Source organism: Scyliorhinus canicula, chromosome 3 (assembly GCF_902713615.1).
Source record: "Scyliorhinus canicula chromosome 3, sScyCan1.1, whole genome shotgun sequence".
In the NCBI taxonomy this organism is placed as follows: Eukaryota; Metazoa; Chordata; class Chondrichthyes; order Carcharhiniformes; family Scyliorhinidae; genus Scyliorhinus; species Scyliorhinus canicula.
In genome coordinates, this window is record NC_052148.1 from 186,404,486 (window position 1) to 186,417,864 (window position 13,379).

The 13,379-nt window shown below is 42.5% G+C and overlaps 1 protein-coding gene across 3 annotated transcripts in view; it reads left to right on the forward strand.

Moving 5' to 3' along the window:
* Nucleotides 1-13,379, forward strand: part of ugt8 (UDP glycosyltransferase 8) — a 335,492-nt gene that overhangs the window by 198,663 nt on the left and 123,450 nt on the right. For all 3 annotated transcript variants that reach the window (XM_038791886.1, XM_038791889.1, XM_038791888.1), the window contains one exon: nt 8,645-8,787. In XM_038791886.1, coding sequence (XP_038647814.1) covers nt 8,645-8,787 — 143 coding nt within the window. The remainder of the gene's footprint in view (nt 1-8,644; nt 8,788-13,379) is intronic.

The following is a 13,379-nucleotide window of genomic DNA, read 5'->3' on the forward strand; positions in this document are numbered from 1 at the left end:
CAGGTGTGGCCTCACTAACACTTTATACAATTGCAGCATAACCTTCCTAGTCTTAAACTCCATCCCTCTAGCAATGAAGGACAAAATTCCTTTTGCCTAATTAATCACCTGTTGCACCTGTAAACCAACATTCTGTGACTCATGCTCTAACACACCCAGGTCTCTCTGCACAGCAACATGCTTTAATATTTTATCATTTAAATAATAATCCAGTTTGCTGTTATTCCCATCAAAATGGATAACCTCACATTTGTCAACATTGTATTCCATCTGCCAGACCCTAGCCCATTCACTTAACCTATCCAAATCCCTCTGCAGACTTCCAGTATCCTCTGCACTTTTCACTTTACCACTCATCTTAGTGTCGTCTGCAAACTTAGACACATTGCCCTTGGTCCCCAACTCCAAATCATCTATGTAAATTGTGAACAATTGTGGGATCAACACGGAACCCTGAGGGTCACCACTCGCTACTGATACTACTACTGATACTCGCTACTAGTGCATTTGCAATTTCCCTAGCCATCTCTTTCAGAACTCTGGGATGCATTCCATGAGGGCCAGGAGACTTGTCTACCTTTCGCCCCATTAGCTTGCCCATCACTACCTCCAAAGTGATAACAATCCTCTTGAGGTCCTCACCTGTCATAGCCTCATTTCTATCAGTCACTGGCATGTTCAGTTCTTCAGCCATTTCCTCATCTCCCATTATTAAAACTTCCTTCTCATCCTCTAAAGGACCAATATTTACCTTAGCTACTCTTTTTTGTTTTATATATTTGTAAAAACTTTTACTGTCTGTTTTTATATTCTGAGCAAGTTTACTCTCATAATCTATCTTACTCTTTATAGCTTTTTAAGTGACTTTCTGTTGCCCCCTAAGCATTTCCCAGTCCTCTAGTCTCCCACCAATCTTTACCACTTTGTATGCTTTTTCCTTTAATTTGATACTTACTTCCTTAGATATCCACGGTCGATTTTCTCTCTTTCTACCGTCCTTCCTTTTTGTTGGTATAAACCTTTGCTGAGCACTGTGAAAAATCGCTTGGAAGGTTCTCCACTGTTCCTCAACTGTTCCACCATAAAGTCTTTGCTCCCAGTCTTCCTTAGCTAGTTTTTTTCTCATCCCATTGTAATCTCGTTTGTTTAAGCACAAAACACTAGTATTTGATTTTACCTTCTCACCCTCCATCTGTATTTTAAATTGCACCATATTGTGATTGCTCTTTGCGAGAGGATTCCTAACTATGAGATCATGAATCAATCCTGTCTCATTACACAGGACAAGATCTAGGACCGCTTGTTCCCTTGTAGGTTCTATTACATACTGTTTGAGGAAACTATCGCAGATACATTCTATAAACTCCTCCTCAAGGTTGCCTTGACCGGCCTGGTTAAACCAATTGACATGTAGATTAAAATCCCCCATGATAACTGCTGTACCATTTCTACATGCATCAGTTATTTCATTGTTTATTGCCTGCCCCACCATAACGTTACTATTTGGTGGCCGATAGACTACTCCTATCAGTGACTTTTTCGCCTTACTATTCCTGATTTCCACCCAAATGGATTCAACCTTATCCTCCATAGCACCGATATCATCCCTTACTATTGCCCGGATGTCATCCTTAAATAACAGAGCTACACCACCTCCCTCACCATCCACTCTGTCCTTCCGAATAGTTTGGTACCCTCGGATATTTAACTCCCAGTCGTGACTGTCCTTTAACCATGTTTTAGTAATGGCCACTAAATCATAGTCACTCACAATGATTTGTGCCATCAACTCATTTACTTTATTCCGAATGCTACGAGCATTCAGGTAACGTACACTTATGTTCGTTTTTTTACCTCTGTTTTGAACCTTAACATCTCCAGTTTTATTCCTTTTAGTATTACTGGGCCTATTCACTGAGCTCCCCTCAGTCACTGTAGCTTGTACACCCTTTTTGATTTTTGACTATGGCTTCTCTGCCTTACACTTTCCCCCTTACTTCCTTTTGCTTCTGTCCCTGTTTTACTACCTTCCAACTTCCTGCATCGGTTCCCATCCCCCTGCCACATTAGTTTAAACCCTCCCCAACAGCTCTAGCAAACACCCCCCCAGGACATCGGTTCCAGTCCTGCCCAGGTGCAGACCGTCCGGATTGTACTGGTCCCACCTCCCCCAGAACTGGTCCCAATGCCGCAGGAATTTGAATCCCTCCCTCTTGCACCATCCCTCGAGCCATGCATTCATCCTATCTCTCCTGATATTCCTACTCTGACTAGCTCATGGCACTGGTAGCAATTCTGAGATTACTACCTTTGAGGTCCTACTTTTTAGTTTAACTCCTAACTCCCTGAATTCAGCTTGCTGGACCTCATCCCGTTTTCTATCTATATCGTTGGTGCCTATGTGCACCACGACAGCTGGCTGTTCATCCCCCCCCCCAACAATGTCCTGCAGCCGCTCTGAGACATACTTGACCCTTGCACCAGGGAGGCAACATACCATCCTGGAGTCTCGATTGCGTCCGCAGAAGCGCCTGTCTATTCCCCTTACGATTGAGTCCCCTATCACTATAGCCCTGCCATTTTTCTTCCTGCCCTGCTGCGCAGCACAGCCAGCCACGGTGCCATGAACCTTGCTGCTGCTGACTTCCCCTGGTGAGCCACCTCCCCCAACAGTATCCAAAGCAGTATATCTGTTTTGCAGGGAGATGACCGCAGGGGACACCTGCACTGCCTTCCTACTTTTGCTCTGTCTTTTGGTCACCCATTTTCTATCTCCCTCAGTAACTTTCACCTGCGGTGTGACCAACTCACTAAACGTGCTATCCACGTCCTCCTCAGCATCGCGGATACTCCAAATGTGAGTCCATCCGCATATCCAGGACAGCAGGGTAGCATGGGTGTTAGCATAAATGCTTCACAGCTCCAGGGCCCCAGGTTCGATTCCCGGCTGGGTCACTGTCTGTGTGGAGTCTGCACGTCCTCCCCCTGTGTGCGTGGGTTTCCTCCGGGTGCTCCGGTTTCCTCCCACAGTCCAAAAATGTGCGGGTTAGGTGGATTGGCCATGCTAAATTGCCCGTAGTGTCCTAATAAATGTAAGGTTAAGGGGGGGGTTGTTGGGTTACGGGTATAGGGTGGATACGTGGGTTTGAGTAGGGTGATCATTGCTCGGCACAACATTGAGGGCCGAAGGGCCAGTTCTGTGCTGTACTGTTCTATGTTCTATGTTCTATCTCCAGAGCCGTCAAACGGTCTAACAGGAGCTGCAACTGAACACACTTCTTGCACGTGAAAGAGCCAGGGATAGTGGACGTGTCCCTGAGCTCCCACATCGCACACAAGGAGCATGACATGGATCTGGGATCTCCTGCCATGTCTTAAACCTTATGTTAACTTATACTACAACAATTTCAAAAAACGAAAGAAAAATAAATAAATTAGACTGTGAAAAGAAAAAAAGAAAAACTACTTGCCACTTACCAGGGTTAAAAGCACCACCTCCCCACCCAGCTTCGAATCACCACCAAGCATCAAATTCTTACTCTGGCTCACTGGGAGAACTCACCCAGGGTCTCGGATGCTCCCTGGTTCTCTCCCTGCAGATTAAAAATTAAAAGAAGAGAGAGAACAAAACAATAGAGAAAAAGCACCTTCGCCCACTCTACACCGAATTACCTCACTGCACCAAATTACCAAGTTCCAACTTCGCACTCTGGATGTGCCTCACTCCGGCTGTGTCTTTTTGACTTGCGCAAGAAGAAAGCTATTTGACCCATTGTGCTTTGAAAAAGCTATCCAATTAGTACCATTGCTCTGCCCTTTCCCAATAACCCTTGACAATTTTCTTCAAGTATTTATCTGAATTGTTTTTGAAAGTTACCATTGAATCTGCTTGGGCAATGCATTCCAAATCATGACAACTCACTGCAGAATTTTAAAATATCTCTGCTTCTTATGCTTTCCGATTACTCTTGCCACTGGAAACAGTTCCTCCTTAATTATTCCAACAAAATTGTTAATGCTTTTGAACACCATATTCCCTTATTTCAGCTCCATGGAGAATATCCCAGCTTCTTTTGTCTCATCACTGGTGCAAATTTACTCTACACCCTTTATAAACCACCGTTATATACCCCTCCTGGTGTGAGGTGCATAGAATTGAATGTACTGCTCAGTTGAGGCCTAACTGTGGTTTATAAATGTTAGTATAACTCCCTGTTGTACTCTTCCCCCTTAATTTATAGTATTAGATTTGTAGAAAAATGCAGCACAGAAAAGGCTGTTTAACCCATCTTGCCTTTGAGGGCCTTTGGTAGAGCTACCCAATTATAAAACCAAGAATTCTTTATGCACTTTAACAGCCATTCGCAAATTAGAATTTCAAAACCAGGCTGACTAGGGGTAGGATTGTAAGTTTTGGAGACATGCGTGGCTGCCAGCATTGAATTGTTTGTGATTTGTATTACTGTGGGGGGCGCTATTCGGCAAGCGAGTCAGGACATGCAAATTGGCCAGCACTTTGCTGGCATGAACTCTGAGCAATTCCCAGCCCAGCAAGTGTTCTAACTGCTTGGGCTGCTGTTGCCGCGAAAGAGTCTGGCAGCTGGAGCTGCTTTTTTATTAGTTTTATTTTTTTAATTAGAGTACCCAATTCTTTTTTTCCCAATTAAGGGGCAATTTAGCATGGCCAATTCACCTACCCGCGCAGACATGGGGAGAATATGCAAACTCCACAGAGTGTCCAGGGGCCAGGATCGAACCCGGGTCCTCAGTGCCATGAGGCAATAGTGCTAACCACTGCACCATCGTGCTGTCCACAGCTGGAGCTGTTTTTTTGTTGAATTTAGAGTATCCAATTATTTTTTTCCAATTAAGGGACAATTTTGCATTGGCCAATCCACCTACCCCGCACATCGTTTTTGGATTGTTGGGGCAAAAACCACGCAAACACGGGGAAAATGTGCTCCACACAGACAGTGACCCAGAGCCGGGATCGAACCTCGGCGCTGTGAGGCAGCAGTGCTGTCCTCGCTGGAGCTTTTTTCAAGTGTTCCACTTAGCACGCACTTACCACGCACCGACTACAGCCACAAAGATGGCTCACAGAAGACCCCCCCCCCCCCCCCCCTCTAGGTTGGGAGTCAGAAGTGGACCCACAGCCCTATGCGAGTGAGGAGCAGAGCGACTATCACTTCCCCAGGATGGGCAGCAGAGTCTGTCCGGGAGATGGTGGCAGAGGCAGCCAGCGCTGCCAGCCCATCAGGAGGAGACTGCTGGTGATCCAGGGGCATGGAGGTCACTGGTGAGGCTCCTTCCCTGAGAGAGGCAGAGAAACAGGGCTCCAAAGGCCACGGTGCTAGTGCCCTGTTTGGGCTGAAGCCTGCCGATCCCCTGCAACCGCGCAGCACTTCTGAGCAGTGCCAACACCTGGTGGGCCCCTGATGGAGCTTGGCCACACCTAGCCCCTTGATGAAACAACTGGAGTGTGAGGGTGTCCAGTGGGGTGGCCTGGGTCGGCTCCCAGATGACCAGAGACTTCTGAGCATTCAAAAGACACAGGCAACATTCAGCAGTGTGAGCAGCCAGGAGCCTGTTAGAAGCACAAAAGGGGTGCGTTCTAAAGGCAAACTGCAGTAATGACGGTGTGCATGAAGTTGGTACCAAGCCACTCCCCACTATAGTGATATGCATCACTGTATATATACAAGGGATTAATGTAAATACACTACAACTAATTAACCACTAGAGGGAGCACCAGAGATGTATATAATAGACAAACAGAAAGTCAGGGGGTCACTCTTCACAGGAATGGCAGCTATTGAGCAGGATACAGACAGACAGCTCAGATGTAACATCTAGTATAAGTGTGGTGAGAGAATGAACTTACACAATAAAGCATCTGCTTCAACTGTGAGACTACAAGCTTTATTCAGACACAAGGAATAATACACCCACTACTACCTCCAGCCCAAGCAGCTGCCACCCCAGCAAGCCCATCTGTCTTTGAGCATTTTCAGCCTCCCACTCCCCTTCGCTGTCATGGCGCCCAGGCCCCGCATGTCAATACTTGCACTAATTTGCACCTGTGAGACTTATGCCTAAGAGGGGTGGACCATCGCAGGAGAGTGGAACATATTCTGTTCAAGCCGCTAAGTAGATTTAAATGCATGCAAATGATGGTTTTCCATGGCCCTGCTGGTGCACATCACAAGCCTTAATTTCACCGCCAGCAAGAGACTGGAGCATGGTGCTGGAATGGGCACTGGGTGCAAACCTCTACTTTTGCATGACACCACAGCCTTCGTTCAATCACAATTCGCGTTTCCATCGTTGTGAAACAGAGAATCCAGCCCTAGAATTGTTGTGGAATCTGTGGTGATTTTGGTACTTGTAAGTTTCAAGTTCTGAAGAGAAATCTTGATTATTGCTCACCCCAGTTGAGGATGAAAGTGCTATCTGTCCAGCAAGTTTAATGGTTAATTTTGATGAGTTAAGCTTATTTCTCTTCTCTTTTGACAAGGTGCCACAAAAAAGGTTGCTGCATGAGATAAAGATGCATGGCATTAGAGTAAAGTGGTAACATGGATAGAGAATTGGTTAATTAATAGAAAGCAAAGAGTGGGGTTTAATGGGTGTTTCTCTGGTTCTCAGGGATCAGTGTTGGGCCCACAATTGTTCACAATTTGCATAGATGATTTGGAGTTGGGCATCAAGGGCAATGTGTCCAAGTTTGCAGACGACACTACGATGAGTGGTAAAGCAAAAAGTGCAGAGGATACCGGAAGTCTGCAGAGGGATTTGGATAGGTTAAGGGAATGGGTCAGGCAGATGGAATAAAATGTTGACAAATGTGAGATTATCCACTTTGGTAGGAATAACAGTAAAAGGGATTATTATTTAAATAATAAAATATTAAAACATGCTGCTGTGCAGAGAGACCTGGGTGTGCTAGTGCATGAGTCACAAAAAGTTGGTTTACAGGTGCAATAGGTGATTAAGAAAGCAAATGAAATTTTGTCCTTCATTGCTAGAGGGATGGAGTTAAAGAATAGGGAGGTTATGTGCAACTGTAAAAGGTGTATTGTGTTCAGTTTTGGCCGCATTACCTGAGGAAAGGACGTCCTGGCGCTGGTTAATCCAAGAGTTGAAGAGGTTAGATTACGAGGAGAAGTTGAGTCGACTGCGACTGTACTCGTTGGAACTTAGAAGGATGCAGGGGGATCTTATAGAAACATATAAAATTATGAAGGGAATAGATAGGATTGATGCGGGCAGGTTGTTTCCACTGGTGGGTGAAAGCAGAACTAGGGGGCATAACCTCAAAATATGGGGAAGTAGATTTAGGACTGAGTTTAGGAGGAACTTCTTCACACAAAGGGTTGTGAATCAATGGAATTCCTTGCCTAGTGAAGCAGTTGAGGCTCCTTCATTCAATGTTTCTAAGATAAAGATAGATAGTTTTTTGAAGAATAAAGGGATTAAGGGTTATGGTGTTCGGGCCGGAAAGTGGAGCTGAGTACACAAAAGATCAGCCATGATCTCATTGAATGGTGGAGCAGGCTCGAGGGGCCAGATGGCCTACTCCTGCTCCTAGTTCTTATGTTCTTTGATTTGCTTCCCTTAAAGCTTTGCAAAGCAGTTTTTAAAAAAATACCCAGATTTCTACTAGAGAAAGACATGTCTGTGATAATTTCATCTCTCCTTGCCTTCCAGTTCAGCTCCGGCTTCTCCTATACTTTACCCATCTTTCTCTGCTTTGGCACCTGTGCAGTCCTTGTAACTGAACAACAGTGCCAACACGCTGTTCCTGTCTCTTTGGCTGTGCTCTTCTTTTTACTTTGAAAAAGTCAGCAATTCAAAAAATGGACAGAGTTGACAAATGCCCATTACAGTCACAAACATTGGGAGCAGTGATATTAATGGGAAAACAAAGCAAGTAGTAGCAGCCATGGAAGCAGAATACCATTCAGAGAAAAGTGGACTTAAAGGAAGATATTAACATTGGGTTTGTGAAATGCTAATGTAATACAGCCCAGAGAAACCCAGAACAATACTCCCACTTTTCTTGTTTGTTGGGAAATGTTTGTATGACTAATTCTCACATGATTGAAACGACTACATTTGGTGCCTTCCAAGACATGAACCATAATGATAGTCAAGTCATTCAAAACCTGAGTTTTTACTATCCAGAAAGAATTAAATGCTTTACAAATTGCACGTCAGTCAGCTGATTCTTTCAGGCCTAATCCCACCATTCACTGTTTCTACAGTGTTTAATGCAAGATCTCAGAATTTGGTTACACTGTCTGTTGGGGAAGTGTAAATAGTTAAATAATTGCTACCTGCTGTGAATCCACATGGTGTTTTCCACAGTGCAATTGACAATAACCTCCATCTGCATCTCCATTCTAATAAAGAATTAAAGAACCAGGGGACGGGGTGCTATTGTGCCAGCTCAAAAATTGTACGATTACAAAAAATGGCTGCTTTAGGCTTACTACATGTCCACAATAAGATCCTATAAAGTAAAAAGAATATTGGCGAAGATGTGTCTGATTCTATATATTTTACAGGATGGTACATTTAGAGATGCTTGTTTTATTTAAGTGAAATATTTATTTGCATTCCTTTTTTTTGGATAATTCAGGACTTCATGATTTGGGCAGATGATGCTAAGGAGAGAGGCTTTGTCCTGGTATCATTTGGAGCTGGTGTGAAGTATCTGTCAGATGATGTTGCACACAAATTAGCAGGAGCTCTGAGGAGGCTTCCTCAAAAAGTGATGTGGAGGTATGTATGCAATGGGTGGCATGGGGGTTGATGGAAGAAGAGTAGAGGAAATAACTATGCAACTGTTCAACAAAATTGTTAAGATTGCATTCAATGTTATAACTGGTTGGGAAGATCCCAGAATGGAACCCTGGCTTAAAATACCAACTTTTTAAAAATAAAATGCCACAGGACCGTGAACTAGTTTTAACAACAAGAAAAAAAATGATTAAATGTGAAAAAATTGGATAATGATACAGTATCATTTTACACCCCCCCCCCATCTTACCAATTGCACATAGGTTTTAGGAGCAATACCGAATACAAAGGACATCTTACTCTACAATGTTCTCATTAGCACAAAGTCCCCTTTAAGCACACAAGATTACTGTCGGCAAATACACTGTCCACTTTAAACCCCAAGTGAATATCTGTGGATGTCTCCTCAGAATCCCTCCAGATGTCTGTCACGTTAGAGTTTACAAACTCCGCCTCCAGAAACATGCTTTAAATCTTCTCTTGTAATCATGCTTTCCCTTAGTGGCTTATATTCCGAAATCCAGCCCAGGTTTTCCAAATTACACTTTTAAATAAAGATTCTGCTCCACTTGTAACACTATAGCCAGTCAGGATTTCATATCAACTCCTTTAGGATTTCTTGTCCTTGACTGCTGTGCAAACTGCTCACAATTTCTCTAACTCAATTCTCGGACTGTATTAAGATGGCATCAGAAGTTTGTTTAACTTTTGAATACGGCTGCCTTGCTTTAAAAAATCTGGTCACTGCATTTCCCTTTAACTCGGAACACATTTTCCCTTGATTTTTTCTGAACAATACCTTGATCTGTGTTCACTGAACTCCAGACTTCTTGGACACTTTATTTCTCTAGTTTCCTTAACTAGATGAACTTTAGATTTACGGCGTTTGTTTTCTTAGTCATTAGTCCATCGTGCGACTTCGAGCAAGGCAGAGACAGATGTTCCCATTTTAACCGTCGAAAACCAACGGCTTTTAGCAGAGCTAAGAGAGCTGTTTTATCTTCCTCCACCTCCAACTGCAATCAAATTAGCTAAACTAAAACTTTAAAACTTCTCGACTTTACAGGGTTCCAATTGCTAAGCAACTACTGCTGGTTTATTTATTCTTCATGCTCTAAGCAAAATAGACACAAAGTTAGAACTTAACCAACCCCCGCACATACACAAACCTTTATCTAGCATGAATCTAACTAAAGGTTTTACCCTTCCAGGCACAGAAGCATGAACTCAAACACACTTAAATCTGCATCTTATTTCTAATGTTTACAAATACAAATATAAATCCCTCAAAACAACCTTCCAATAGGTCCCCAATTGAAATAAATAAATCTTCATAATTTCTATACACTGGCTTTTCATCCACTTCACACACATTTTACATGACAAATATCTAACCACGTAACTTATTACATCATGCAAGTGCAGTTTTCATTGTTCACAATTACACATGTCATAATACGTAATTGCAATAATTTAACCAAAGACCATTTTAAAAGCATTATCAGACACTATATGCATGGTAACACATTAAATCTTGTGCTTTTTCTTCTGATTTCCAGTTTTCAACTCGGAAATCAATGTTTTATTTAAGTCCACTGTCCTTTTCATCACCAACTTTCCAAATTCAAATGTGGTAAATTTGCATTTCGATTTAACGCAGTCAAAATGTCATTTTTGGTGCATTAACATCTCCTTTCTTCTCTTGTCAAAATCTCTTATAGCCATTTCAAGAATATTCTTTAAATGCTTATGTTCACTTAAAATAGTACTGTAAAAGCTTTATTTGTTCTTTGAACTTATCTTTCTCCCAGTTCTACTTCAAAAAGTTATTTTCAATTCCTTTTGAGCCATGTCGATCACTTCCCCTCTCTGAAGTTTCATAGTTCGTACTAACCCTTAATTTCTGAACTATCTCAGTTCAGGACTCTGTAGAGTTTGAATGGTCTTTGTCAAACTGTTCACTTGCATTTTCTCCAACTACTGCACAGAATCATAGAATTCCAACAGTGCAGAAGGAGGCCACTCGGGCCACCGAGTCTGCACTGACCCTCTGAAAGAGGACCCCACCCAGGTCCACACCCCCGCAATCTAACCTGTACATCCCTGAACACTGAAGTGACAATTTAGCATGGCCAGCCTACCTACCTGCACATCTTCCAGACATCTTGTCTAGCATCACCGGCGAGCATTTTAAAATCAGAGTCTCTAGTCATTGACTCAGAAATATCACTTTACAATTTCTTCACTTCTGGTTGACAATTTGTACTTTCCAATTCAGCAGATTGGAATTTGTATTTTCCAATTCAGCAGATACCTCAGTTGTTTTCTTTTTGTCCATTATTGACTTTGATACATAAGTAATATTATGTGGATCAGTTTTTTCCTCAGCTGTATCAGTATTCCACAAAGAGTTATTGTTCACACAAACAACTTTGAAATTGAAACACTCCATACCATCCATCATTTTCTTTTCCACCATTTTGTTTGAAGTTCACGAATCTCAGAACTTGTCGGTAGAATTGCGGATAGCAATGAGGACTGTCAGAGGATACAGCAGGATTTAGATCGTTTGGAGACTTGGGCGGAGAGATGGCAGATGGCGTTTAATCCGGACAAATGTGAGGTAATGCATTTTGGAAGGCCGAATACAGGTAGGGAACATGCAGTGAATGGTGGAACCCTCAAGAGTATTGACAGTCAGAGAGATCTAGGTGCACAGGTCCACAGGTCACTGAAAGGTGCAACACAGGTGGAGAAGGTAGTCAAGAAGGCAGACGGCATGCTTGCCTTCATTGTAATGAAATGAAATGAAAATCGCTTATTGTCACGAGTAGGCTTCAAATGAAGTTACTGTGAAAAGCCCCTAGTCGCCACATTCCGGCGCCTGTTCGGGGAGGCTGTTACGGGAATTGAACCGTGCTGCTGGCCTGCCTTGGTCTGCTTTCAAAGCCAGCGATTTAGCCCTGTGCTAAACCAGCCCCAGCCGGGGCATTGAGTATAAGAATTGGCAAGTAATGTTGCAGCTGTATAGAACCTTAGTTAAGCCACACTTGGAGTATAGTGTTCAATTCTGGTCGCCGCACTACCAGAAGAGATTTATCAGGATGTTGCCTGGTATGCAGGGCATTAGCTATGCTGAGAGGTTGAATAAAATCTGTTTGTTCTCACTGGAACGATGGAGGTGAGGGGTGACCTGATAGATGTCAACAAAATTATGAAGGGCATAGACAGAGTGGATAGTCAGCGACTTTTTCCCAGGTAGAGGGGTCAATTACTAGGGGGCATAGGTTCAAGGTGCGAGGGGCAAGGTTTAGAGCAGATGTACGAGGCATTTTGTTTTTTACACTGAGGGTAGTGGATGCCTGGAACTTGCTGCCGGAGGAGGTGGTGGAAACAGGGACGACAGTGACGTTTAAGGGGCATCTTGACAAATACATGAATAGGATTGGAATAGAGGGTTACGGACACCGGAAGTGTAGAAGATTTTAGTTTAAATGGACAGCGTGGATGGTGCAGGCTTGGAGGGCCGAAGGGCCTGTTCCTCTGCGTTACTTTTCTTTGTTTGTTCTTTGTCATGAGAAGAACAAACAGTTCATTAGTTTTGTTTTTTAATCCTGCATTCAACCAATTCTTCTGATTTACCAGAATTTTCTAGTTCAGTACATTTTCCACAATACCTCACAAATACTTGTGCTTAAAGTTTACTTGGTTTTAACTTGCTACGTTTGCTTTTTCAAATTTATCTTTTAGACCGTTCAAGCCCTCAGTCAACTGTTCCTATCTTTTTTATTCTCAAAACCCCTCTTTCATACGTGAAAGTTGCTTTTCTGTGTTAATCAGGGTTTCCTTTAATTGCTTGTTATCGGCATTTAGTGTCTCATTTTTCTCCACCATTTTCAAAGGTTTGTTGAGATCACCATGATAAACTGCCTGCTGCAATACAATTATCACATTACTGTCTCCACAAGCCAAATCATTACCTAGAATGAAATCCATTTCTCCAATAGATAATTTTGAAATAATTCCTACTGTAACAAATCAGTTTACAAAATTACTTCATAAATTAACTGTCTGCAATAAAACTGGTTCATCCCCTTCCATTAATACTTTTTCCTTCATTATCATCAGCTATCATCAGTGATTGATCTGCTGCTGTATCTCAAATGTTAATTTGTTTACTTATTGGACGAGCAAGGGAAATCTTATCCATTTGAAACAAAACGTCCAGAACCTCCAATAGCCTGGCTTACGAGTACTCAAATAATGATCTGAACTATATTGAGATCTGTCCCCCTTTCCCATTGATTCTGAAGGAATATGTTTCACCTGCACCACTGCTAAAGTTTTAACAGCAATTATTTTTGAATGCTTCCTTTCTCCTGTTTTTTTGTAATGTGCGTTTAAACCTACAGATGGAGCTTCCCAAGTGTGCTTTGATTTAATAAATGAAGGTAATTTCACAGTTTTAATAAATAAAAAAACCACAAAGGCTTTGTGATTTAAATAAGTATAGAATGATTTCAGTGTTGTACCTCAATATCCAATTGTAACACAATAGAAATGCCTATGTATTG